The 27,670-nt window shown below is 39.0% G+C and overlaps 1 protein-coding gene across 1 annotated transcript; it reads left to right on the forward strand.

Annotated features, from left to right (window-relative positions):
* Nucleotides 1–5,271: 5,271 nt before the first annotated feature.
* On the forward strand, nt 5,272–26,022 carry LOC108703462 (extracellular calcium-sensing receptor). Its single transcript, XM_018239590.2, has 9 exons — nt 5,272–5,399; nt 5,754–6,045; nt 7,001–7,822; nt 9,637–9,864; nt 10,466–10,589; nt 10,679–11,578; nt 23,888–23,953; nt 24,893–25,041; nt 25,585–26,022. Exons 1-9 carry the CDS (start codon nt 5,272–5,274, stop codon nt 26,020–26,022), a joined length of 3,147 nt encoding a protein of 1,048 aa, XP_018095079.2.
* The last annotated feature ends 1,648 nt before the right edge of the window (nt 26,023–27,670 follow it).

Genomic DNA, 27,670 nt, shown 5'->3' on the forward strand with positions numbered 1-27,670 from the left:
ACCCATAACTGTAGTCATTACGTACAATAATAATCAGCCAATCACCATTGAGCATCAGTGAGAGGCGTCACTAGGTTCTGGAGCTGGAAGCAGAACACACAGCCCAAGATCTGACATTTTGTAGACACAGGCTAATGACAGTTTGTAATTCTCTCTCGCAATTCCTGGAAGCATGTCTTTGGTAATGAGTTTCACAACATACATAAAAAAAGATGGTGAAACCCATTACACAGTGGGTTGCAATCTCCTTGAAGAAAATACTTACATTTCATTAAATTCATCTATTAAAAAAATCTCTTCTAAAGGGAAAACCCTGCCCTCAAACTTTTTGTTTTGCAGAATCAAAGAAAATCAAATTCTAAGCAACTTTCTGATATACGTCCAATAAAAATCACTAGTGAACTTAAAGTTATCTGTAAATGTAATTTCAGATAATTTCAGTATCTGCCCAGTTGTTTATATTCTCTGTGGTTTCTGACTCCTGAAACAATGTCACAAAAAAAGGATTCAATACACCCCACCCACCCTCTCCATCACTGATGAAGTATAAAATATATATCATGTATTATATTGCTGACAAAGAGGGACGGAAGTCTTTGAAACGTTTTTGTACTCCACAAAATAAACACCTGGAGGTACTCTGAGTACTCCACAGCAAGTTGTAAAGGTCCCCATACACTGGCTGATAAAATTAAATCAGCAGCTTATTGGGCAGCTGTCAATTGGGCAGTGTATAACATCCCGTCGGATCGTGGACTGCAACGGTTCTTTGATGAGGCTCCCTGAGTCGGACCATCCCTATTCTATTCATTGTGATCCAATTGTTGGGCCCTAGGGCCCACGATCGGCAGCATGCACTCGTATTATTCCAGTGGCTGGATGGAAAAGAAGACAAAGACTCAGGTTAACAAAATGCACAGTTGGTGAGCAGTACCTAGTGTAGGCTAGAGGTTGCTGGTCCATGCATCCCAGCGCAGATTCACCAACCGGGTTTAAATCCTGGACAAGCCCCAGGCTTTTTAAACATACCGCAGCATCTCTCCCAAGTTCCACAGGGACTTGTGCAGGTGACAAGCCAACAAACCACTCCCATGATGCCTTACAACAGGGGGTGCTAGAATTCAGCGTTACTTAGAAAATTCTGCATTGGCAGCCTAAGTTGACAAATCGGACAGACCCACCATGATCCAAAAGGGTCTGTCAAAAATTCAGCCCCTTGTGTTCCCAAGTGGTTGGGCTGTTTGTGCAATATCAATAAAATCGCGCAACCATGATAGAACAGAGGACAAGCAGACTAGACATATGGTGTAGTTTTTATGACTAAATTACATTGCATGCATTGCAAATAATTGTTCTACCATTTAAAATGTTATTCTTTAATTTAAAAATATTTTTTAGTTGTAATATTGGTGTGTAGGTGCATCTCAGGTCATTTTGCCTGGTCATGTGCTTTCAGAAAGAGCCAGCACTTTAGGATGGAACTGCTTTCTGGCAGGCTGTTGTTTCTCCTACTCAATGTAACTGAATGTGTCTCAGTGGGACCTGGATTTTACTATTGAGTGATGTTCTTATATCTACCAGGGAGCTGTTATCTGGTTACTTTCCCATTGTTCTGTTGTTAGGCTGCTGGAGGGGGGGGGGTTATATCACTCCAACTTGCAGTGCAGCAGTAAAGAGAGACTGAAGTTTATCAGAGCACAAGTCACGTGACTTTAGGCACCTGGGAAACTAACAATATGACTAGCCCGGTGTCAGATTCAAAATTAAATATAAAAAAATCTGTTTGCTCTTTTGAAAAACAGATTTCAGTTCAAAAGTCTGCTGGAGCAGCATTATTAACTGATGCATTTTCAAAAAGAAAACATATTTCCCAAGACTGTATCCCTTTAACTGACCCCCCACACTGAAATAAATTGTCAATATAACTAAAATGTTTCATGATGCGCTCATTTTCTTATTTATCTAAAACTGTTTTTCAGCCCATACATCAACAGTATAATATAATGATATGGCCCTTATAATCAGCAAAGTTGCACTGTGTATAGGGAATTGATCTCCCCAAGGCATACTTATCACATTAAGTAATTAAGATTTAATGTATGTATGACATTTCACAGAGAACACTGGTGCATTGTGGGACCTGCTTCAGTTATACACTAGTTCCCTATGGGGTGAATCTTCCATCTCTGGCAGTTATAATTGAGACTATAAATCCCATAGAAGCATTTTGTCTCCCTATATAAAGTCAGGACGACCTTCGGAGCAGCACCAGACAGAAGGGAAGTGAGGTGAGTTATTCTGTGTATATAATGACTGTGCTCTGCTATGGGAACAAGATCGACTCCTCCATAACATTATTATCTAATAGCTCTTCCATCTCACATAAATACTCAACTACCACTTAATTACTGACATCTCCAAAAAACGCTCAGGTCTTGCTCAATGAATAGGACACAGTTTACATTCCATAGCGAATGAGAGCATTCATTGGCCATCAGTTTGAAAGCAAATATATGTGATTGGTTGATATGAGTTACTAGACCTCGGTCTAAAGTGAATGATTTTTAATTACATTACTCCCTATATGTGAAATGAGGTCAAATTAGGTAATCTTAGGGAAAACAAATATGTTCAGGCATGGGACCTGTTTTCCAGAATGCTCAGGACCTGGGGTTGTCCAGATAGATATTATCTGGACATACCTCAACTCTACTAGAAAATCCTGTAAACGTGAAATAAACCCAATAGGCTGGTTTTCCTTCCAATAAGGATTAATTATATCCTAATTGGGATCAAGTACAAGCGACTGTTTTATTATTACACAGAAAAAGGAAATCATTATTTGGATTATTTGATTATAATGGAGTCTATGGGAGACGGACAATCACACTCATTAATTGGCATCCCCATTGATTTTTTCATGCTTGTGTTGCTCCTGAATTCTTTTTACATTTGAATGTGGCTCACAGGTAAAAAAAAAAAAAGTTTGGGGACCCCTGGTCTATATAATTGCATTCTATTTGAGCCAAAACAACCACCCCTGCACCTATTCACGTTGGTCTGTTTTTGGAGGCTACTCTAGAACTCAAATGTGAGAATAGAGAAAGCATAAACTTGGGCTGTATAGATGGCCCAATGTGGGTCTTAATAGATCCTCAATCATGTGGGTTATCGTTTTGGCTAAAAATATTCTGCTGAGAAGCAAAGTGGGATTACCCATTTTTTTTTTGTGGGAGATCATTTCAAGTCTTTCTGAGACTTTGAAGATTATACGTCAACCCAACATTTGTTACATGGTCATAAACCATTGTCAGTAATATTTGGTATTAACTTTCTTTTTAATCAGTCGAAAGCATATTATGTCTGCCTGTTGTTATTCCATTCCTAGAACATCTTAGAAATACGCATTGTTTTTTTTTATAAATGGAAGACAACTTCTTTACCTATAACATTTATAGACAATGCAAAGTCCAGAATGAAATGACCTACAGCTTGACCAAGCATTTATTAACATGATTATTAACATGTATCTATATAGCGCCAACATATTGCGTAGCACTGTATATTACCATATATATATATAATATATAATAAGAACAATCTTTTCTTAACTGTAAAATATACAAATTGCATCTTGAAAGGTGAAAGAAGTTCACACTCACCCACATCACACAGTGAAAGTTAGACTGGGAAATAAGAGCCATGATCAATAACCAAATCCTTGGAGGCCTTGGCTGTAAGTAGGGATGCACTGAATCCACTTTTTTGGATTCGGCCGAACCCCCGAATCCTTCGTTAAAGATTCGGCCGAATACGGAACCGAATCCGAACCCTAATTTGCATATGCAAATTAGGGGTGGTAAGGGGAAAACATTTTTTACTTCCTTGTTTTCTGACAAAAAGTCATGCAATTTCCCTCCCGCCCCTAATTTGCATATGCAAATTAGGATTCGGATTCGGTTCGGCTGGGCAGAAGGATTCGGCCGAATCCGAATCCTGCCGAAAAAGGCCGAATCCTGGCCGAATCCTGAACCGAATCCTGGATTCGGTGCATCCCTAGCTGTAAGTAAAACAGACGAATACTATTACATGTAAAAGAAAAAACTCAAAGATACAAATCATCTGTAACAAAATCAGGTACAGGTATTGAATCCTTCATCAGGAAATCCGTTATCCAGAAAGCTTTGAACTATGGAAAGGGTATCTGCCATTGACTCCATTATATCCAAATCCAAATGTTTAAAAATCATTTCTTTACTCTTTAATAATAAAACAGTCGCTTGTACTTGATCCCAACTAAGATATAATTAATCCTTATTGGAAGCAAAACCAGCCTATTGGGTTTATTTCATGTTTATATGATTTTCTAGTAGATTTAAAGTAGGAAGATCAAAATTATGGAAATTTCTGTTATCTGGAAACCCCAGGTCCCGAGCATTCTGGATAACAGGTCCCATACCTGTATTGTGGGATAAATACATTTTCTGTGTTGTTGCCTGAGCTTTATTAATTGCTCTCCTATTTACCATTGTGGTATTCCTGCTGTCACTTACATTACCCAGTACTCTGTTATAAGGTCTAGAATATTATTGGGTCTGTTTTTAATAGATTACAGGGTCAGGAAACGGGGTGCTAAGGACATTTTTGGATACAGTATTTTAGGCAAATTGTATTTGTAGCCGGTTCTTTGTCCAGACCAGTAGCAAGTAATAATGATTCTCTTCTTTAACCTTAAAAAATAGAAGGATTCTCACTGGCGTTCTATGTGCTCTATCTACCTTACTATCTAGTAGCTTTATATATATATGTTTAGGAATGCCTCAAAAATTTCAGATGATCATATAATTTACCGTAAAGTTGTACCTATATATTAAACACAAAGCATTTATTACTATTGTACTGTGTATGGCTTTTACTTTATAACTATTATATTCTTTAGAAGCAAACTGAGTGGCTGTTGAACACAGTAGAAGTTGCCAAAGAAGACCCACCAGCGTTGCCCTATAGACATGTATAAGCTCTTCTTAACCAATCATCAGCCCCTCTTGCCTCAATTTTTCAAGTGATCTGGTAGCCTTACCATGAAATAAAAAAAAAATTGTGATTTTTTTTTAAATTCTCACCGTTCACTACAGGGCTGGTTTATAACGGATAAGCAGATTTGGAGGGGAGTTTAAGAACCTCAGCATGACATATAACGCAATGTGGCATCTCATCATGTTCTGTGCAATTCAGATATCTTACTGTAATGAAAAGGGCTGCATGATAGGTATGAAAGAGCTCAGTGCAATGTCACAATCTGGAGATATCATAATTGGAGGAGTGGTACCTGTACATGTGGACAAAACGTACCCTGCAACTAGCTTCACCGAGAAACCTTCTTCAGCCATCTGCAAAACGTAAGATATCTTTCATTTCAGTCCAAAGAAGTAAGCAGTAATCCTCAACAATAATCACATACAGTAGCTAGGGGACAGCACAACTTCATGTAGACACCATTCTACACTTCCAGATTTCATTCCGGGTTCTCCAACAATCCAGAGAAACGTTATGAAGTGAAGCAAGAGGATATTTTTTATTGGTGGGTCACTACAATCAGTTTTGGTTACGGAGAACCTTTTCATATGTTCCACATGATTTTAATGCATCTGCAAAGTGGTCAGTCAAATGTAGGAACTTGGTGACCTAGTTAAGGTTCTTCCATGTGGATTGAATCTAGACATGATCATTTAGAGATTTATTCATGTCCACAGGTTTCGGTTTGAGAACTACCAGCGCATCCAGGCTTTGAGATTTGCAGTGGAGGAGATCAACAATGACCCCAATCTTCTTCCGAACATCACCTTAGGATACCAGATCTTCGATTCTTGCACCGTGTTGCAAAGGGCTCTCTCTGGGACACTACAGATCCTAACTGGCCACAAAGAGCCTGTGCCTAATTACAGGTGTCAACAAGCTGTACCATTGGCCGCTATCATTGGCCATTCTATATCGACATATTCCATGATGTTAGCTCATATCTTAGGGCTTTACCGATACCCACAAGTAAGATTCTTTGCTGCTTATACTGCTTCAATGACCAGCATGTGATAGCGTGTGAAATTTAATATTAACTGACAGGTTCATTCTACTAAAAGGTTAGATTTTTTGGAATTGTTCTTGGTTTTTCTCATTCGTCCTTTCAAGGAATCTTGAGTAATCTCAAGATTCCTCAAGGTTTTTTGAAGTTTTTCCAATCCAATTTAAGTCAACTGGTGATTGGTCAAATTATTTTGTTTAAATAAAAGATTGCTGTGTCCATTGGATAAAACAAACACTGTCACCTTTGAACTCCCCAGATGTTTAGGTAAGAAAATATATAAAGCCTAGAACAATCTCATTTTTTAATGAGATCAGCTGAGATCAAGCTAATGGGGATGGATGTCTTATTCTTGATCATTCTGTTTCCATAATTTTGGGGTAATTTTACATTGTACCATTGTTTACAAGATCCAAATTACGGAAAGATCCATTATCCAGAAAACTCCAGGTCGTGAGCATTCTGGATAACAGGTCCCATACCTATACTTTCTATTTAGGCCCTTCCTTATTCATATTGTAGACTCTCATTCAAGCCACTGCTTGGTTGCTTGGAGAATTTGGACCCCAGCAACCATAAAGCTGCTGAAATTAAAAACTGGAGAGCTGCTGAACTAATATGAATAATTCGAAAAACTGCAAACAATACTCAACCGAATTTTTTTTATGATCACTAGCATATTTAGTTAAGCCATGGATAAGTCATGCATAAAAAAACTCAATATTTATTTTAATTGATGAATCTCAAAAACTTCAGTTTGGAAAAGTGAGACTTTTTTACTGCAATTTTCAGCCATGAAAAAACAGAATCTTGAATTTTAGCATATTATTATATAATAAATTATAATCAATTTATAAAAAAATGTATGCGTTTAAAAAAATATATAAAAATGTATAAAAAGCATTTTATTTTTATCGTTAGATTAGCCATTTTTCCACCAGTTCCCTCTTAAGCGACAGAACACAGTTCCACTCCTTCTTCAGGACTGTTCCCAGTGATGCTTTTCAGTCTCAAGGATTAGCTCAGTTGGTGCTGCATTTTGGATGGACCTGGGTGGGACTAGTAGCTACAGACAATGACTATGGACAACAGGGCATCCAGATGATTAAGAGAGATATACTAAATGCTGGAGCTTGTGTAGCCTTCACTGAGAATATTATATTAAGTCAGAAAGACCGTAATGCTCCACAGATTGCCCTTACCATAAAGCAATCGACAGCAAAGGCTGTGATTTTCTTTTCTACTGACTTGGACTTATTGTTTGTCCTGGATGAATTGCTAAGGCAGAACATATCAGAGAAGATTCTGGTTGCCAGCGAAGCTTGGGCTACGTCTGCTTTTCTAGCAATAGATAAATATTCCGGGATTCTCTCTGGTACTGTTGGATTTGCACTCCACAGTGGAACAATACCTGGATTTAAAGACTTTCTCAACAGTATTAATCCTTCATCATTTCTTGATGATGAATTACTAAAGACATTTTGGGAACAAGCTTTTGGTTGCAAATTTCAGGAGAAGACTAATGCCACAGGCCCTTTGTTAAAAATTTGCACTGGATCCGAAGAACTGGGAAATATCCAAAATAGTTATAATGATGTATCCGGTCTAAGGGTCACCTACAATATCTACACAGCTGTTCAGGTCATAGCTAAAGCTCTGCATGATTTGAGCAGATGCATCGAAGGGGATGGACCATTTTCTCAAGGAACATGTGCTAACATTCGGAAATTTGAGCCATGGCAGGTATAAACATAGGCATTCCATTATAATGAAAGACACAACATTTACTTATCTTGATTTGTATGATTATCCCAAACCCATGTAATACCATGGTTATTGAGTCCTATGTTATGTGATGTGGGGTTGAGATGGCACCTCGACCACATTATGCACACAAATAATTTGACTTAAAAATAGATTTTAGTGTGAAGGGGACGTTGCACAATTCTATATAAAGACATTGAGAGGTATTGATGAATAAAGCAGGGTTGTAATTCAGTTGGTGACTACTAAGATCTTGGGGGTTATTATATACCCTACTCCAACTTTTTGCAGTGAGAATTTAAACAAAGCATTTGCCCATTTACAGTATACCATTACTAGCATAAACTCATCCATTTTCAGCCATGACAATTTATAGCTGCTGCCGGTGAGTCCCCAATGGTTCTGTTCAGGAGGAAGAGTTCTTCTCATGCTCCATTCTCATTTAATAGAAAAACATATTAATTGAGGATATGGAGATTTATCAGACAGTTTTGAATTCATAGATCCATGGTTTTACTTCCACTATTGGTCTAATCATTTAGGGACATTACTGGGACATATAAAATATCATACTTTAAATAGCTTTTAGAAGGGGTTGGATGGCTTATAGTACAAGTTGATCCAGGGACTGGTCTGATTGCATCTTAGGAGTCAGGAAGGAATTTTTTCTATAAGAAAACCAAAATAGTTGTGAGTCCCTCCAAAAATCAATCAATGATGTAAAAAAATACTAAAGTTTATTAAGACATAATAATAGTGGCCTGCTGTTATCATGTCTTAATCAACTTTTGTATTTTTTTACAACATTGATTGATTTTTGGAGGGACTCACAACTATTTTGGTTTTCTTATGGAAAAAAATCCTTCATTGGTGGGACTCACAACTATTATAGTTTTCTTATGGATTTGTGCCTGTGGACTGGGGTGAACTGTGAGTATCCTCCTTCCCCTGACAATTTATATTGCTTTATTGTGATCTTATTGACTTTTGGCAGTGCCTAAACTGGCTTTCGGCAAGTATTTTCTTGTGTTTTTTGACAAGAAAAAGTGGAGACACTTCAAATGGAGTTTTTTGCCTTCCTCTGGATCAACTGGTAGTTAGGCAGGTTATATATAGACTTAAGGTTAAACTTGAGGGACATGTGTCTTTTTTCAACCTAACTTACTATGTTACTATGTTAATTCCAACAGTAATCCCTACCTCCTCAATACATGATATAGTGACATAACTGCACTAACAACCTCTCAGAGGTAATCTTGTTTCCCTGGGTTATGTCTAAATACTGGGCAAAACCTGGGAATTCAGTTCATCATTTCTTTCTCACTCCAGAGATTGTTGTAGTACTTCTTCTGTGAGGCTGGAGATTTCTATCTCCAGAAATCTCAGAGGACCAGGACTCTTGCTTTCTGTTCTACCTAACCTCTCTCATACTTGTTCTTAACCTCCATTACTCTGGAATGAGTCACCTCTTGGAAGTAATATTAAACTTCTAAGTCTCGTTTTAGTAGTAGTTTTTACCCCAGCAACTAAAGGTTGTAAAGGATTAGTTAGGGAATGGATTTGCTAGTGATTATTTTTCACAGAAGGGGGTTTACACAATTAAAATGGCCTGCAGTTCAGGACACTAATTATTGTAAATGCAGTGCAAATATTATATTGTTTTTGGTGCACTTGGGCAAATCTTGAGATGTCATTATGACATTATGAACATTCTAATTTAAAATTTAATGTAGCGATGTTTTGGATCCAAAATACAGTCATTTATACTTTACTATAAATCTTCTCTCTAACAGCTGTTACATTATATGAAGCAGGTACACCTGAAAACAGGCAGTGAAACAGAATTCTTTTTTCATGAAAATGGAGACCCCACCGCCATATATGATATCATAAACTGGCAGTTTAGGCCACTGGGAAAGATCCAACAAGTTAAAGTAGGAAGCTATGACATGGGAGCAACGACTGGAAATATATTCAGTGTTAATATCAGTGCCCTAAACTGGAGCACAGGGCAAAAAGAGGTAAGAAAGGATTAATAGTAGAACCATGTTCGTATAAAGGTTGTCAAAATGTTTTTATAGAGAGCCATTTGGGACAATCACTTGGAAAATATTACTACTCCAAGACCCTAGATGTGTTAGGAGCCATCGAGTGGGAAAGAAAGTAATAGGATGACCTACTTTATTACAAAAAGTGCATAGAATAATGAAGAAGTAGTTACACTTCACCTATTGACAATAGTTATTACTATGCCACTCAACTGGTGGGATTCATGCAAAACTAAAACCATTGTGATTAGAAGGCTCTAGTCTCATGCACTCGTCAATTGCTGGTGGATCCATATGAGATGTATGGTGAATTAAAACTCAACCTTCCGCTGATTCATTCTGAAGGAAGGGCAATATAAGACTAAAAATACTTTTTTACAGTGTACTTTCTATACATTTTCTCAACTTTTCTAGACTTTGCTGGTTACCTGTAGAATATGATGTCATACAGGAAACATCAAACAAACAAGAATTCATGAGCTGCTATAAAACTGCCAATTTATGTTTGAAATGTAATGTCCCACATGTTCTCATTTTCTTATGGTCTATACCTCATTGTAAACTCTGCTTTAAGGTTCCTCAGTCCATCTGCAGCCAGAGTTGCCAACCAGGTTTCAGCAAAGCAGTTCTCCCTGGAAAGCCTGTTTGTTGCTTTGAGTGTGTTCCCTGTCACCAAAGTGAAATTTCCAATAAAACAGGTAAGACAATCCAACAACAGAATAGACTTTAACAAAATAGAATGATATGATAATAATGTGGGTATATTTTCATATTTCTTATGATACAGATTCTCCTTATTGCTCTAAATGCCCTTGGGACATGTGGCCAAATAGTAACAGAGACAGATGCCTTCCAAAGCCCAGGGAATTCCTCTCCTATGAAGATTCCTTGGGTAAAACCTTGGCAACAGCAAGTGTTTCTTCCTCATTGGTTCCTGTTGCCATACTTGGGCTTTTCATTCACTACAAAATCACTCCCATTGTTCGAGCTAATAATTATCTGCTGAGTTGTCTTCTTCTGGTGTCCCTGTCCCTCTGCTTTCTATGTTCATTATTTTTCATTGGCTACCCACAACCAGAGACATGCCATCTCCGGCAGGTGACCTTTGGCATGGTCTTTGCCCTTTGCATCTCCTGCATTCTGGCCAAAACTTTCATTGTGGTTATAGCTTTTAAGGCCACTAAACCAGATAGTAGTTTGAAAAAATGGACTCGTCCACGAATATCTTACATCATTGTTTTTTTGTGCGTTGTCATTCAGACTTTTCTTTGCATGATATGGCTGATGTTATCCCCTCCATTCTTCGAGGAGAACATCAGCACTAAACTTGGAGTAGTCATTGTTGAGTGCAATGATGGTTCTTCAACAGCATTTTGGTCCATGCTGGGATACCTTGGACTTCTGGCATCAGTTAGTTTCTTTGTTGCGTTTCTGGCCAGGAGACTGCCTGACAGCTTCAATGAAGCTAAATTTATAACATTCAGCATGGGGACTTTTCTCAGTGTTTGGATATCCTTTATCCCAGCCTCAGTGAGTGCCCGTGGTAAATACACTGTAGCCATGGAGATTTTTGCCATTCTATCTTCCACATGGGCATTGGTGGTTTGCATGTTTGTGCCAAAATGTTTCATCATCTTATTCAGACCAAACATGAACTCCAGAGAACATATCATGGGAAAGGAAAGAGGTTGTTCTCATAAATAAGAATTTTAACCAAAAAAGCACATTTGGAAGACATTTGACAATAAAAACAGTTTTAGTGATGCTTTCTGAATTTGCCCTTTGCCCGTCAACAATATTAGTAGGGATCTGTATCTTATGGTAGGTCTGATCAAGCATTCGTTGCTTCGGGCACTGCTCTTTGCCTCTCTCCCCAGCCATAATGTATCAATTCTTTACCCTACATGTCAGTTTCCCAATGGGTTGATACCCAGCACCCTCTTCACATCAGAAAAAGTTGTATAAAATTACCTCTTTAATTTGTGTCTATTAATGTGTAAAATGAGTGTTGTTAATTTAAAAAACAATACATTTGTTATTATAAGACAAATAAAGACACCATTCTGCTAACAGAAAGATCACTCAGCAAGTTTATTTCCATTGCATTAAGGCATCTTTTATATGCAAACACACTGCAGTTTCTGTCAGAAAATAATTTGTTAATTGGTTTTAATTTCAGTAGAAATTACAAAAAAGTAACAAGGCTAAATTTGTGGGGAGGTTGAGTTAAATATACTTAATCATTGATGATTTCTCTCACTTCTCCATGTGTAGTGGGATAGAATCTAATAATAATAATTTATGAATAAGTTATAACCCCCAGCTTGGGAGGTGGTGGTGGACACTCAACAAATAAGACTATTCACCCCACCCTGTCTCTCCCAGAATGCTCTTTGAGATGCAGGATGTGTGAGGAATAACAGAGTTGAAGAATGAGATCCAAGTCCAGGGACTGGGCTCACTTCTTCATGCTCTAGATCAGTAATCCCCAACCACCCCAAACAGTGGCTCGTGAGTAACATGTTGCTCCCAACCCCTTGGATGTTGCTCCCAGTGGCCTCAAAGCAAGAGATTATTTTTGAATTCCAAGCTAAGAGGCAAGTTTTGGTTCCATAAAAAAGAGCCTCCTGTAGGCTGCCAGTGCACATAGGGACCGTCAAATCGCCAATGACAGCATCTCCAGTAACTTTTTTTCATAGTTGTGTTGCTCCCCAATTCTTTTTACATTTGAATGTGGCTACCGGGTATAAGAAAAGGTTAGAGACCCCTGCCATGGATTATTTGGTCCCTTTGTCTTAACCTTGGTACCTGCCTAACTGCTTCATAGCCAGTTCTGAACACCTAACTGCTTCCTTGTGGTAACTTAGACCAGATAATTGTTTCTGAACCAGAATGCTTCTGAAAATCCCAAATTACCTTCAATATTGTTTTCTACATTGCATTAGGATTTAATGTTAAGGCAAAATACCTTTTTATCCTCAGTGTAATAATTAAATGTATACTGTCATGGGAAAACATGTTTTTTTCAGAAGGCATCATAGTTGAAAGTGCTGCTCCAACAGAATTCTGCACTGAAATCTGTATTTCAAAAGAGCAAACAGATTTTTTTATTTTTCATTTTGACATGGGACTAGACATATTGTCAGTTTCCCATGTGCCCCCAGTCGTGTGCTCTTTTAAACTTCAGTCACTATTTACTGCTGCACTGCAAGTTGGAGTGATATCCCCCCCCCAATCAGCCCATCAGTAGAATAATGGGAAAGAACCAGATAACAGCTCTCTATTATATATAAGAACAGCATTCAATAGTAAAAATCCATGTCCCACTGTGACTTCAGTTACATTGAGTAGGAGAAACAACAGCCTGCCAGAAAGCAGTTCCATAGTGCAGTGCAGGTTCTTTCTGAAAGCACATGACCAGGCACAATGACCTGAGATGTACCTACACACCAATATTACAACTAAAAAATACACTTGCTGGTTCAAGAATTACATTTTACACAGTAGAGTGAATTATTTGCAGTGTAAATAGTGTAATATAGAAATAAAACTATAGAAATAAAACTACACCATAAAAATCATGACAGAATCCCTTTAAGGTCAGTGGGTCCTCCTGCCTAAATATCTATTTGACTTGTATTCCTATACCATGTTCAACAGGCCTGGATTTGTGGGCCACAAAGGACAAGGATTGTGCAACAGGTTTTTCTGGGGGAGGGGGAAGGCATGCTGCCCAGTCACATCTAAATAGGTTCAAAGCACTTGGTATGTGCAGGATATTCTATTTTTTTTTTAATTCTACCATCCACCAATCCCCAGCACTCTGTACCCTATGAGGGAAGTTTATGCACGCGGATTTGAAGGGGAGGGGCGGTTGTGATGAGACAATGACAGGGGCCTAGAGGTGCCTGCCACTAAAATCTGGACCTGATGTTCATTCCCCTTTTTTATATAAATAGATGAAATGAAATGAAAGATAGACAACAATATGGAGGGGAACAAGAGAATAAAGAAACATGTCGCAAGGAAAGGCTCAGCTCATCCTTGACAATATTTGAAGACAATATTGAACATGTAGATAATCTTGAAAAAGTTTGTGGTTCATGTCTGTGAGGGACATAAGGTCATGAACAACAGAAAGTGAGAACTAAGAAGCAGAGTATTGGAGAATTCAGAGTACAGCCCAAAAGCCCAGGGTGAGAAGGGTAAGGTAAGAGTGTAATTGTCAGGAGGGCTCTATTTTGGAGTGGCAGTGCCCATGGCCGTGCATTGACGTCTTCACGATGTGCCATGCTTGTGACTTCTTCGTGCTGCGTTTCGGCACGAATATTTTAAATAAAAGCATGCCAGAGACCTAATCCAATAAATATATACAGTTGTAGCAGGGTATTCAAGTTAATAGTCCTCTACTCACTTACCTCCGGTGCTCCTGCGCAGACACTACAAAATCTGTATTTTCTCAAGGATGGAGGAAGCAGAGGCGCAGAACTTTGCTGAAATTTCCTTTATTAGGAGTGTATCAAAACTTTATGTTTCAGGCACAAATGCCCTTTGTCAAGTGCCAGAGACCTGCCAGAGACCTGGGATCAGTGCCCACATATTGGTGTTCCTGGATGCTCTATATTTCTGCTATTGACTGATGCTTGGATTCTGACCTCTTGCCTTGTTCCTGACTAGGCTAATTACTGCCTGCCCTTCACTCTTTGCCTGGATTTTGACCTTGAGCTTGTTTAACCCTTGTGTAGCAAAAACTGGACTTTTACCTGCTTATCTGTATTGCAGCTTCTACCTTGGTGCTGACTCCAACCTCCAAGTGCTGCTGGGCTCTGGCAGTAATCCAGAGATAAAGGCACAGGTCAAGACAGGCAGTGATCAAGAGTAGTCAGACAAGAACTAATCCAAAAACTACAGCAAGAAACTACTACAGGTCAAGGAATTACAGGCAATTTGGACTTTAAATTGTAGAGCACTGGAGTCATGTGGTGATAATGTCACAGTGAGGTGTTAATAATGAGTATTACTGGAAATGACCCCACCATCGATACCTACTGGGCCTTGCAAAGTTATGGTTTTACTAAAAAACTCATTGAATTTTATGCTAGTGCATTTTCTTTTCCTTTTGCGGAGAAAAGTGAAGAAATTGTTGTTCAATAAAATCAGAAAGTTATATACAGTGGTCACATCCCAGAAAACCCCCAGTCCAATGGTTAAACATCATTTAGTAAAGCAAATCAAAAACAAAAAAACAGGAGAGACCTAGGGGCAGATTTATCAAAGGTCGAAGTGAATTTTCGAAGTAAAAAACTTTGAATTTCAAAGTAACTTTTGGGTACTTGGACCATCGAATAGTCCAACTTCGATTCAAAGTTGAAAAAAACTTCGAAATTCGAATATCAAAATTTATCATGTACTGTCTCTTTATGACTTCGACTTCGAACATTCGCCACCTAAAAGCTGCTGAAGTGCTGTTTTAGCCTATGGGGGACCTCCTAGATCCTGTATGGAGGCAATTGGGGGAGTTTGGGAGATCGAAGATCGAAGTTAAAAAAACTTTGAATCGAAGTAGATGGAAGGCACTATTCCTTCGATCATATGATTCGAGTATGGACCACTTGGACCCCCAAAAACCTTCGACCTCTATTCGGTTGGTTTTTCTGAATTCGACGTTTTTTTAACTTCGAATTTTGACCTTTGATAAATCTGTTTAGTAAAAAAGTAGCCCAAGTAATAAGTAAAAATCTTTATTAGGACATGCTTTAGCCTAGCGCGTTTTGTGCCAAGGGTGGGCACTTACTCATAGGCTCATGCTTATGCATGCTTTTTATAATCAATTAAATACTTTTAGAGAAATGAAGGTTTTAAAAATTGCTAAAACCACTAAAATGAGACTCCCCACATCTTGATCACATATCCCATATTTTCTACCCCTTTGCACCAGGTAACAGCACCATCAATAATAAAACCAAACTGAAAAAGTAAAACTACACAGAGAGAAAAATCAACAGATTCGATGGATAAATAGATGGTAGATATCTACTTATTTATCCCTTTATTTGCATAGACACCATAACTCTTGATTAGAATTGTATTTCCTTTTTTCCAGTATTACATTATGGAATTGTTACTTGGCTGAGAAATGACATAATGTAACTGCTCTCTCCTCCAGGACTTGTAATTGAAATGTTATTCCATGGTGTCATTTCTTTTATACACTTAAATACGCTCAGCTATTAGGCAAAGCTCTGCAGGGTCGGAGCTCCCACAGGCCCCCGAGGAGCAGATGGGAGGAGTAATTATCATTAGATCGTTAGCAACTGAGCAAGTACCTGCCCTCAGCCTGGAGGAGAGTCGGGAAGATTAAAACACCCCTGTGAGTAGAGACAACACAGATATAACTTGTAGTTAATTACAGGATAATCAGCCTAATTCACTGTGATGTGTCCCATGTACCCCTGGGCTTTCTTGTGTCTTTTAATTAATAGAATTTTTTTTTATCCAGTGTTCCTTGTTTTATTTCCAATAGTACAATGTTCATATCAAATATAGTTAAAGAAATAAATACAAAGAGTGAAAGCAACATCAAAAAAACAACTTTCACTATTGCTTTTAAAAAGAAAAAATAACTTTATTTCAGGTCTTCATTTATAAATGCAATTATGGATATAGCAGAGCTGCCCTTTGTACTTATAATATTGTCCTCATAATATTATTATTATTAGTAAAAAAAATCTTTGCAATTAATTGTAAAGAATAAATGGAAATAGTCCTTCGTGGCTAATAGTTTGTCTATTGTTGAATAGACTATCTTGCATTTTATCTGCCAGTGCTTTGCATGTTATTTATCCTGAACCCAGGCAATATTTGTTTTCCATAACTGATAACTCTTTCTGGACCTCAGTTATTTTCTTAGTTCCTAATTTTCCTGAGGTAGCTTTGTAGGATTCTCCTTCTATAGATATGCTACATTTCACATGTCCCATCCTGGTCCTCTACTCAAGAGCTCCTGTACTTGTTGACATTTTAGGACTTTTGTTTGAAAACCGTAGGATAGACATTTACTTGCAGTGCTGGGGCCCTAGGTTCAGTTCCAGCCAGGACACTATCTGCAAGGAGTTTGTATATTCTCCCTAGGTCTTCATGAGTTTCCTTCAGGTACTTCACAGTGAAATATAAAAACATATAGACAGGTCAATGAACTACTTAAAAATAGACCATACTGTGTGTAAATACCCAACTGGGGCAAGGACTAAAAAGATATAACTTCTTTAAAGCACTGCTGAATATGTAGGCCCTGTATGAATAAAGAACTGTCTTCCACCTTATCTGTAAACCTGAGGCACAGACAGCACCTAGAGGCCTATTTATAAAGCATCATTATTTCAGTGACTTTACAAGCTCAAAAAAACCTGAAAATTTGGCTAGTATATTTGGCTAGTGTATCTCTCATTGACTTCTACATAGCCTGGCAATCTTTCAGATAATGAAGTTTGACATTACAGTTTTTTGTGCTTTTTAACAGTTTTTGAAAATGTAAATAAAATAAATGATTTTGAGCACAAAAAAACAATAACTGGGGTAAAAAAAAAAATGTGACCGTTGATAAATCAGCCCCCTAGGGGCCCATTCACTAAGCTCGAGTGAAGGAATAGAGGAAAATAGAGGAAAAAAACTTTGATTTTCGAATGGTTTATTTGGTTACTTCGACCATCGAATTGGCTACTTCGACCTTCGACTATGACCTTCGACTTCGAATCGAACGATTCGAACTAAAAATCGTTTGAATATTTGACCATTCAATAGTCGAAGTACTGTCTCTTTAAAAAAAACTTCGACCCCCTAGTTCGCCACCTAAAACCTACCGAGGCCAATGTTAGCCTATGGGGAAGGTCCCCATAGGCTTTCCAAGGTTTTTCTGATCGAAGGATAATCCTTCGATCGATGGATTAAAATCCTTCGAATCGTTTGATTCGAAGTTTTTAATCGAACGATTTATTCCTTCGATCGTTTGATCGAACGAATTGCGCTAAATCCTTTCGACTTCGATATTCGAAGTCGAATGATTTCAATTCGGCAGTCAAATATCGAGGGTTAATTAACCCTTGATATTCGACCCTAGGTAACTGTGCCCCCTAGTGTTCTTAGTATCTCCATGGGGAGATGTGTAGTGAGGACAAAGCATTAATGCATTTTTTGTAGCAGAAACACACGTGTTATAGGTGAAGACCAATAAGCTGAGGAATCTACAGATCAAAGTCTGTCTATGTGTTAAGTATTGTTGCCTCTATAAGAGATTCGCCTGATTAACCCAACCACTGCATTTTTTAATCTAATTGCAGGTAAATAATTATTTCCCAGAGGCTTACTAAGAGATATAAAAAATGCTTTATAATGATGATATTTTTTATATGATACCAGGGCCGAAAATAGGAGTAGGCAGAGCAAGCACGTGCTTAGGGCGCAAAGCAGGGTGGTGCCTACCCCCTAGTCTGGTCCCTGCTCACGCTCTAGCCGGTGTGTGCAGTCTGTCCCTTTCACGGCTCATCTTTGTTTTGCACGCACGTCTTTTTTTGTGCATGCGTGCTTTTTTGTACATGCGTACTCGCGTTTTCCGCGCATGCAGACTTTGTTGGGCTCTACGACCAGCCATGCTGCTTAAAGGGATACTGTCATGGGAAAAAACATTTTTTTCAAAATGAATCAGTTAATAGTGCTGCTCCAGCAGAATTCTGCACTGAAATCCATTTCTCAAAAGAGCAAATAGATTTTTTTATATTTTTTATATTCGATTTTGAAATCTGACATGGGGCTAGACATATTGTCAATTTCCCAGCTGCCCCCAGTCATGTGACTTGTGCTCTGATAAACTTCAATCACTCTTTACTGCTGTACTGCAAGTTGGAGTGATATCACCCCCCTCCCTTTTCCCCCCAGTAGCCAAACAAAAGAACAATGGGAAGGTAACCAGATAGCAGCTCCCTAACACAAGATAACAGCTGCCTGGTAGATCTAAGAACAACACTCAATAGTAAAAACCCATGTCTCAGCGAGACACATTCAGTTACATTGAGAAGGAAAAACAACAGTCTGCCAGAAAGCATTTCTCTCCTAAAGTGCAGGCACAAGTCACATGACCAGGGGCAGCTGGGAAATTGACAATATGTCTAGCCCCATGTCAGATTTCAAAATTGAATATAAAAAAATCTGTTTGCTCTTTTGAGAAATGGATTTCAGTGCAGAATTCTGCTGGAGCAGCACTATTAACTGATTCATTTTGAAAAAATTTTTTTCCCGTGACAGTATCCCTTTAAGGCGTCTGCCTGGGTTGGCCCTACGCTGTATGGCGCCATATAGTATTTTTATCATATTCATAGGTTCCTTTTTCCAAGGGCAGCCAAAGCTGTTCCGCAGGATGTAGGAAGGTGATAGTACCAGGAAAAGCCCATTGCTGCTATGAGCGCACCTGGTGTTCCCAGTGGCAGATTTCAAACCAAACAGGTAATGGCACATATTTTGTTTCTGTTTTTGGATAACATTACTGATAACAAAAAAGCTGATTTGTATACTATGGCAAAGGAGGTCTTTGCCATTGTTTCTTCCAGTTGGGCTGTGGTGGGCTGTATCGTGTGCCAAAACGTTTAATTGTATTGTTGTTGAAAGGAGTATTTATCAAAGGATGAACTTTCACTCTCACCCATTGATAAATACTCTTTTAAAAATCCCATAGAATTGAAAGGAGAGTGGTAGAATTTCACTCCAGAGGACTGGGCTGATCACTAACTTTACTTTTTGATAAATATCCCCCATGGTGTGGAGGGTCAAGTGAGCTAATTATTGAACATAACCATTAGGAAAAAGAATGACCCATGAAACTTCACCTCCCCATTCATTAGTCACTGATTCCCACGACAGGTAAATAAAACGGAACTTTTTATAACCGAATATAAAATCAATGTCCAATGTAATAATAAAAATTCCAATTCAAATTTGGAAGGAGCGCTGTATGGGCTCTACAGTCAAGTACTGCTCCGATAATTGAGGGTTAGCTGTTGTCAGGTATTAGCCAAAATGTGGAAATTCCCTACACCGGGACTTGCTTTAGCCCGTATTGATATCAAGGTGCCCAGTGCGGATATCCAGAACTACCCAACACCTCCCACAAAGACTTTTAGTATGTTGGTGAGGCAAAACTAGGGTTTCTTTACTCAAGAGTTAAAACTAAGAGGTAAGTGTCCACTTTTCTAACCTCCACTTAAAGAATCTATAGAAGCTGCTGCCCCGAACCAGCCCAAATCACCCGCGAGTTGGTGGTATTTTTAGTAGTACCATTTTGACCTCGTGTAAGACAAAACTCAGTAAAGGAAAACCTTTAGTAATAGTCAGGCAATTTATTCTTACATAATACAACATAACAGTTTTGTCTGGGTAAGCTGTTGGAGTAACACACAGAATGTCAGCCAAGGACTTACCAAAGACACACCTCTTGGTCCAGGCATTATATAGCTTTCAGAAGGCATTTACAGTAATTGTGACAAAGGGTTCACAGAAATACCATACATAGTCTGACTCCTCCTTGTACAATTAATGTCTAAATGATTTACTTAGTCTTACATGTTATCAAAGGAATGTTGTAACATACTGTGCCTAGCTCCAACGGTCCACAACCTCGCAATCAGCTATTGGCTAACCAAGGCCATTGTGGTATTTCCAGTAATTTGAGCAGCACTTCAGCTAAAAGGGGCCCCACCAGACAGGCTGGCGTTATGCTGACACTCCCGCATTAACAAGGGAGAGGCCATTTAATCATAGTTCCATCACCCTGCCCAAATAAACGGAAAGAATAAGCACCTAACGCATTTTTCACTCGCTCAGCACGAGCTTTGCCAAAGACTGACGCGGTGCAGGAGAGAGAACGCTTCTATAAATAAGTGCAGATCAGATCGTTAAATTCAAATTAGCCAGTGCTACAAGAGAAACAGGAGCAAAAGGAGGAGCGAAAGCCCATTCACTTTACCATACTATCTTCTATCCCAATTTGACTGACAGGCTACGTTCCTCCTCTACTTCCTATCACCACAACAGTAAATTTAGAAACAGTGCATCCAAAAAGTGTGTCTACGCTAGATACAGTAACTAATAACAGTGATCAATACTCAAGAGGCAAATCGAAACTCATAAGATTCCAGTGAAATATTTTATTTCTAATCCCACCAATATTAGGTAAGCGCCATTACAAAGGTGCAGAATATTAGATGAAAATATTCATAGTGATACTTTCATTTAAGCTATGAGGGCTCATGGCATTCATTATAAAAATCCATTCACTTTCTTTGGCTAAAGCTGGCCATAGATGTTGAGATTTTTAAAAGATCAGATCCTGATCGTGAGACCACGATCTTCTCAGAACGATCGTACGAATTGTCCATCAACGAAAAAGACCAATTTGCCAGAAAAACAAAGGGGAGCTGCTTGGCCCTGCAAACATAGATACATTGCACTGGGACCCACAAAGATTTTTTGACCTGGCCGACCAATTTCCCCACAGATGTCGGCCGAAAAATCGTAAGATGTACGATCGTTCGAATCCCACTAACCGCACGGTAATTTCGAAGGATTGGTCGGACTTCCCTAAAATCAGTCGTTCGGCAAGAAGAATCGTCACCTCTATGGGGAGCTTAAAAGCCATGATTCCAAGTCTTCCCCCCTAATACCTAGGGATACTCTGAATAAACCAGTGGCTCTCAGACCTCTGCTGGAATTATTATGATGTTCCAAAAATGCCTACTAACTGGAGACAGTTTTTTTCTTTGATTTGATCCATTCCAATGCATTAACAAAGCTGGACACATGTTCTAAAATTCATTTTTTGAAAGCACGATTGGTTTTGCCAATGTAGATCTTATTGCAGGGGCAAGTAAGCATATAAATTACACCATCTGTAGGGCAAGTAAAGCTGTGGGTAATATAATGCCAGGGTCCACGTGTCGCAGGTATAACTGGATCAGTCAATAATATGTGGCAATGTTTCTTTAGCATCATTGGCCATTGCTTACAGTAAGTACCAATAAAGCATTCAGGTTGTACCTGGGGGTTGTCTGGGGGTCCTCTTGAATAAGCCTTCTGAGTCAAAGTACTTGAATAACCCCTTTCATTAGACGTGTTGTAAGTTCAACCGATTGTTGCTTAAAAGTGGCCAAATTGAGCAGTTGCGTCATAACCTTAAGACCTCACCCACCAGAATACCTTTTTTGGTTGACATTGGATCGTGACTCAGGAAATGTAAAATAGAGTTGGTGACTGTAGCTTTATGGAACAGATCAGTAGAAAAAGGGCCATCCTTATTTAGTAGTGTAGACATCCAAGAAATCAATGTTGTGGCTACTGATGCTATTGTCATTAAGCAACTTTAGAAACTCATCACGGTCACCTGTCCAGAGGAACACCAGATCGTCAATGTAGCGATACCAAGATATATGGGTATAGTGAGACATCAGGTCACCAAAGACCCAATAGGCTTTCCACCAGCCCATGAAAAGATTTGCGGAGGTGCAATTTCATATTATTAATTTATTAGAGTGCTTTTGAATGGATTGTTATATCTGCAGCGCTACAATTTAACCTACAATACGCAATATTTGTCTTGTCTTGTCAGAAACCTTCTGTAGGATGTAGCTTATCATATATCGTTGCATGAAAGCCATTAGTAGAGATTCTTTAATATTGCTGCAGGTCAGTTTTTTCTACAATTATAAGAAGAAGGAAGAGGGCCAGGTCATGTAAAACATTACGTTAATGCAGTATAAAAACATGAATTGCAATTGCAAGATTAAAAACGATCATTAGTGCTCAGAAATCGGAGTTCTCAAAGTTCTGGATCTGAATAGGATGATATCTGGCCACAGTTCTGTCTTCCCTGAATTCTAATTTGACTTCAGCACATCCAAACTTCAACACTATTATAACCATAGCACAATATGTAATGTAATCTTGGTGCTTGAGCAGGTGATAAATGCTTAATGAGTTCCCAATATAGTGGCAACATCTGGGGCCAATGCAAGGCCCTTTGCCTCGTGTTCTACGTCCTGATCCCAAAGTTGAGTAAAGCAAAATAAACCAACAGTCCACAGAGAAGCCTCTGTATAAATAAACTCCTCCCTTTCCCAGTACAAAAACGTATGTTCAGCACAATACCAATCTCACCAGAGCATAATCATCACCAACATCCAATCACAGTGGTTCCATTGATCTTATTCAAGTAGGTGTTAGCTGAAACTCATAGCGGTGAAAACTGATCTTTGCTGTCAAGTGTAGTAAAGAGTGCAGCAAGAGTGCACTGGTCTTTATATTGGGAAGACTAAACAACTTTTTGGTAAGTTAGTGGCCCAACATAGGAGGGCTCAGGACAAGATTGTAGACAGACTATCTATATCTAAAGGAAAAAGAATGTTTCTTTGAGGCCAGCAATTGGCAAAGTTTGGATGGAGAAGAAGATGGTTTGAAAGAGAAGCAAAGGAGGTCATTTATGGAATAACCATCCCCTATCAGCAACATAAAATAACACTGTGACATCTTCACCCGGCAGGGTTGCAATTGTGACTGGAACACACTTGTACATCTGAGTTTTATCTTACACCTACTTAAATAAGGTCAATGGAACCATTATAATTGGATGTTGGTGACCCCTAGAAGGTGACCCCCAACTAGGGGACTCCGGGGTTACTAGCTACATAATGGCTAGTCCTGTTACACCAATCATGGGTATGGAAATCAGAGGCAAACAGCAGAATACCTGATAATCAGTGCTTTATTGTGCGTCCACACAAGATGTTTTGGGCAGCAAAAGGCCCTTTTTCAAGTGTGTACAAATCACAGTGAAAGCAGAGAGGCATATTGGATTAAAAAAATGAATACAATGGCCCCTTTAGGTTTGAATGACTATTGGAGCTTATCTCCCTTTTTGTAACTAAATGATTGATACATGTACCTCTTTCTTTCACAGATACTGATTACTGCCCTGATTTAGAATACGTATTTGCGAGCAGCGACTTTAGAAAATGTCTAAAGGGTAAGATTTACTGGTAAATATGAGTAATTTGAAAAAATGTAACATGAAAAGGGCAGTTGTAATAAGGTACTCTATAGGTAGGCTCTTTTGTGAGCAGTTCCTTCAGGTGTTTATGTTTATTTTTACTGTTTTTATTGTATATACAGGTTGATTTTATTACACCATTGGGAATCTCTTGGAACACAATGCACAATTTTTTAAACACCATTGCGACACGATGGATGGATTTGGAGGCTATTATATGTATTTTTCACAATAATATGAACTTTTAACGTTTAACTTTTTCTATGGATTTTACAACACTTTTTATATGTTATATATCCAGAAAGGCATTGGTGATACTGTTAATTGTAATAATTTTTTTAAGGGTTAAATGTGATACATTGATTGATTAATTAAGAGGTGGGACTTCCTGTGTGGCTCTTTAAAGCAACCTTTCACTGTGATTTGTACACACTTGAAAAAGGGCCTTTTGCTGCCCGAAACATGTTGTGTGGACGCACAATAAAGCACTGATTAGCAGGTATTCTGCTGTTTGCCTCTGATTTCCATACCCATGATTGAAGTATTCTTGCAGTGACTTGACGGAACACCAGAGGGAATCAAGGCTTGCAAATAATGCTTGGCGTTCTGTGTGTTACCCTGTGAGTGATAGTCCTGTTACACCATTGCAAAGCATTGACTTGAAAATATTGTCACGTTTTCCGATCTCTGTTGATTGATTGAAGTTGGAAAACACGGGCAAGTTTTCCAGTAGAATGGCCTTTGCCTTCACATAACTGCTTTAGTAAGTACAACATTTCATCAAACATGGAGAAACACTCTACATTTGCTACATCTTCCCATAAGGGTAATTTGTTAGATGTTGTTTTTATATTTTCTTGCTCATAGTAAGAGATGAAGCATGAACTGATATGTATCATATGCCAATGTTCACAGTTTTGGTGTGCAGTCTCTTCTTTAGGTTCCAGTTTCCAAGTGCAGCCCAAGTTGTCCTTCTGGATCTCATAAAGTTATGCTTCCAGGAAAACCCCTTTGGTGTTATGAGTGTGGCCAGCGTCCCATGGGACATATATCAAACCAAACAGGTAATTTAAATATTAATGCTATTTCACTATCTTTGGCTTTATTTATAGTAAGATATTGACAAAAATGTATTGTTCAGATTCTGTGGAATGTCATCCATGTTCCTGGAACACATGGCCCAATGTACAACAGGACAGATGCCTTCCAAGACCTACAGAGTTCCTTTCCTATGAAGAACCTTTGGGTTATACTTTAGCAGCCATTTCCGTCTTATCATTTTTGATTCCACTTGCTATTTTGGCTGTTTTTATTTGTTCCAAAAAACACCAATAGTCCGAGCCAACAACTATTCTCTTAGCTGTGTTCTCCTGTTTTCTCTGTTCCTCTGTTTAGTTTGTTCATTAGGTTTTATTGGTTATCCACAACCTAAACAGTGTATTCTTCGGCAGGTGGCATTTGGGATGGTTTTTGCTCTCTGCATCTCCTGTGTTCTGGCCAAAACCATTGTTGTTGCCTTTAACGCAACCAAACCAGGCAGTAGGTTAAGACAATGGACAGGGGTAAAGTTGTCTTATAGAATTATTATACTAAGTTTCTTTATTCAGTTATGCATTTGTGGAATGTGGTTAATCTTCTCTCCTCCCTTTTTTGAACATGACACTGATACTAAACCTGGAATCATCATTGTAAACTGTAGTCAAGGGTCACCCATTGCATTCTGGTGCATGCTGGGATATCTTGGCCTCCTGGCCACCATCAGTTTCATTGTTGCATTTCTGGCCAGACGTCTCCCTGACAGTTTCAATGAAGCCAAATTTATCACATTCAGTATGTTGGCTTTCCTCAGTGTCTGGGTGTCCTTTATCCCGGCCTATCTCTGTGCACATGGCATGTATACTGTGGCAATGGAGGTCTTTGCTATTCTGTCTTCTAGTTGGGCTTTGATAGTCTGTATCTTTGTGCCAAAATGTTTCATTGTATTGTTCAGGCCTCAAATGAACTCTAGAGAACATCTTACAATTAAAAGCCTAGGTACAAGTTAAAAGGGTCCTGATATTTTACAAGTTGAAACTAAAAACAAAATACAATAGTAATTAATTTATTTTCCTCTTTTACTTCATATATAATGCTTTTTAACATTCTTACATGTACCTACATTAGAAGAATTCAAGAATTACACATTAAGTAGATTTTTTTTCAGCATTTGATGGGTATTGACACTGTAAATGCTTTGCCTGTTGCTAAAGCCCTAGCTATGTCCATAACAGGGAACCAGTGAAAGTCTTCTGAATACTGTGAAATAACTGTGTTGTATGTAATAAGTCAATGTGGAAAACCCTTCCTCCATCTGTGCAGCAAGGATCAATATCAGGGAGAGTCCTGTGGAATGCTCAACTGACAATTGCAGGCCTGTGTAAGAATGGGAAAAGTCAGTGAACTAACAAGTTTTAAGTTTTAAGTCCTGTTCCAGCTGGCATTTTAGCCAAACCCTCTTAATTATAAACATATAAAAGCATTGGGAATAACAGTTATGCTGCTTTAATTCTAGGGTTACCCACTGCACAAATAAGCACTCACCCCATATGTCACCCTGAATGACCTTCAGCCTGGCTCCCTAAGCTCATAATAAGGTTACAGATATAACATTGGGGTAACAGTCACCCTTCTATAGTTCCAGGGGTACCAAGGGCACAAATCAGCACTCACCCCAAATCTATCCCCTAACTGGCCTTCAAACTGGGCCCCCTTAGCTCATAACAAGGTTACAGATACATAGAAACATTGGGGTAACAGTCACCCTGCTATAGTTCCAGGGGTACCCAGGGTACAAATAAGCACTCACCCCAAATCTCCCCCTAACTGACCTTCAGACTGGGCCCCCTTAGCTCATAACAAGGTTACAGATACATAGAAACATTGGGGTAACAGTCACCCTGCTATAGTTCCAGTGGTACCCAGGGTACAAATAAGCACTCACCCCAAATCTCCCCCTAACTGACCTTCAGGCTGGGCCCCCTTAGCTCATAACAAGGTTACAGATATATAGAAACATTGGGGTGTCACCCTGCTATAGTTCCAGGGGTACCCAAGGTACAAATAAACACTCACCCCAAATCTCCCCTAACTGACCTTCAGACTGGGCCCCTTAGCTCATAACAAGTTTACAGATATATAGAAACATTGGGGTGTCACCCTGCTATAGTTCCAGGGGTACCCAGGGCACAAATAAGCACTCACCCCAAATCTCCCCCTAACTGACCTTCAGACTGGGCCCCTTAGCTCATAACAAGGTTACAGATATATAGAAACATTGGGGTGTCACCCTGCTATAGTTCCAGGGGTACCCAGGGCACAAATAAGCACTCACCCCAAATCTCCCCCTAACTGACCTTCAGACTGGGCCCCTTAGCTCATAACAAGGTTACAGATATATAGAAACATTGGGGTGTCACCCTGCTATAGTTCCAGGGGTACCCAGGACACAAATAATCACTCACCCCAAATCTCCCCCTAACTGACCTTCAGACTTGGTCCCCTTAGCTCATAACAAGGTTACAGATATATAGAAACATTGGGGTGTCACCCTGCTATAGTTCCAGGGGTACCCAGGGCACAAATAAGCACTCACCCCAAATCTCCCCCTAACTGACCTTCAGACTGGGCCCCCTTAGCTCATAACAAGGTTACAGA

Source organism: Xenopus laevis, chromosome 3S (assembly GCF_017654675.1).
Source record: "Xenopus laevis strain J_2021 chromosome 3S, Xenopus_laevis_v10.1, whole genome shotgun sequence".
NCBI lineage: Eukaryota > Metazoa > Chordata > Amphibia > Anura > Pipidae > Xenopus > Xenopus laevis.

Bases quoted from the DNA above. Each gene is read 5' to 3' on its own strand.
- LOC108703462 (XM_018239590.2), top strand. From the start codon at position 5,272: ATGAAAGAGCTCAGTGCAATGTCACAATCTGGAGATATCATAATTGGA. The intron at 6,046-7,000 runs GTAAGATTCTTT...TTTTATCGTTAG, and splicing joins GGCTTTACCGATACCCACAA to ATTAGCCATTTTTCCACCAG. The intron at 25,042-25,584 runs GTAATTTAAATA...TTCTTTATTCAG, and splicing joins ACATATATCAAACCAAACAG to TTATGCATTTGTGGAATGTG.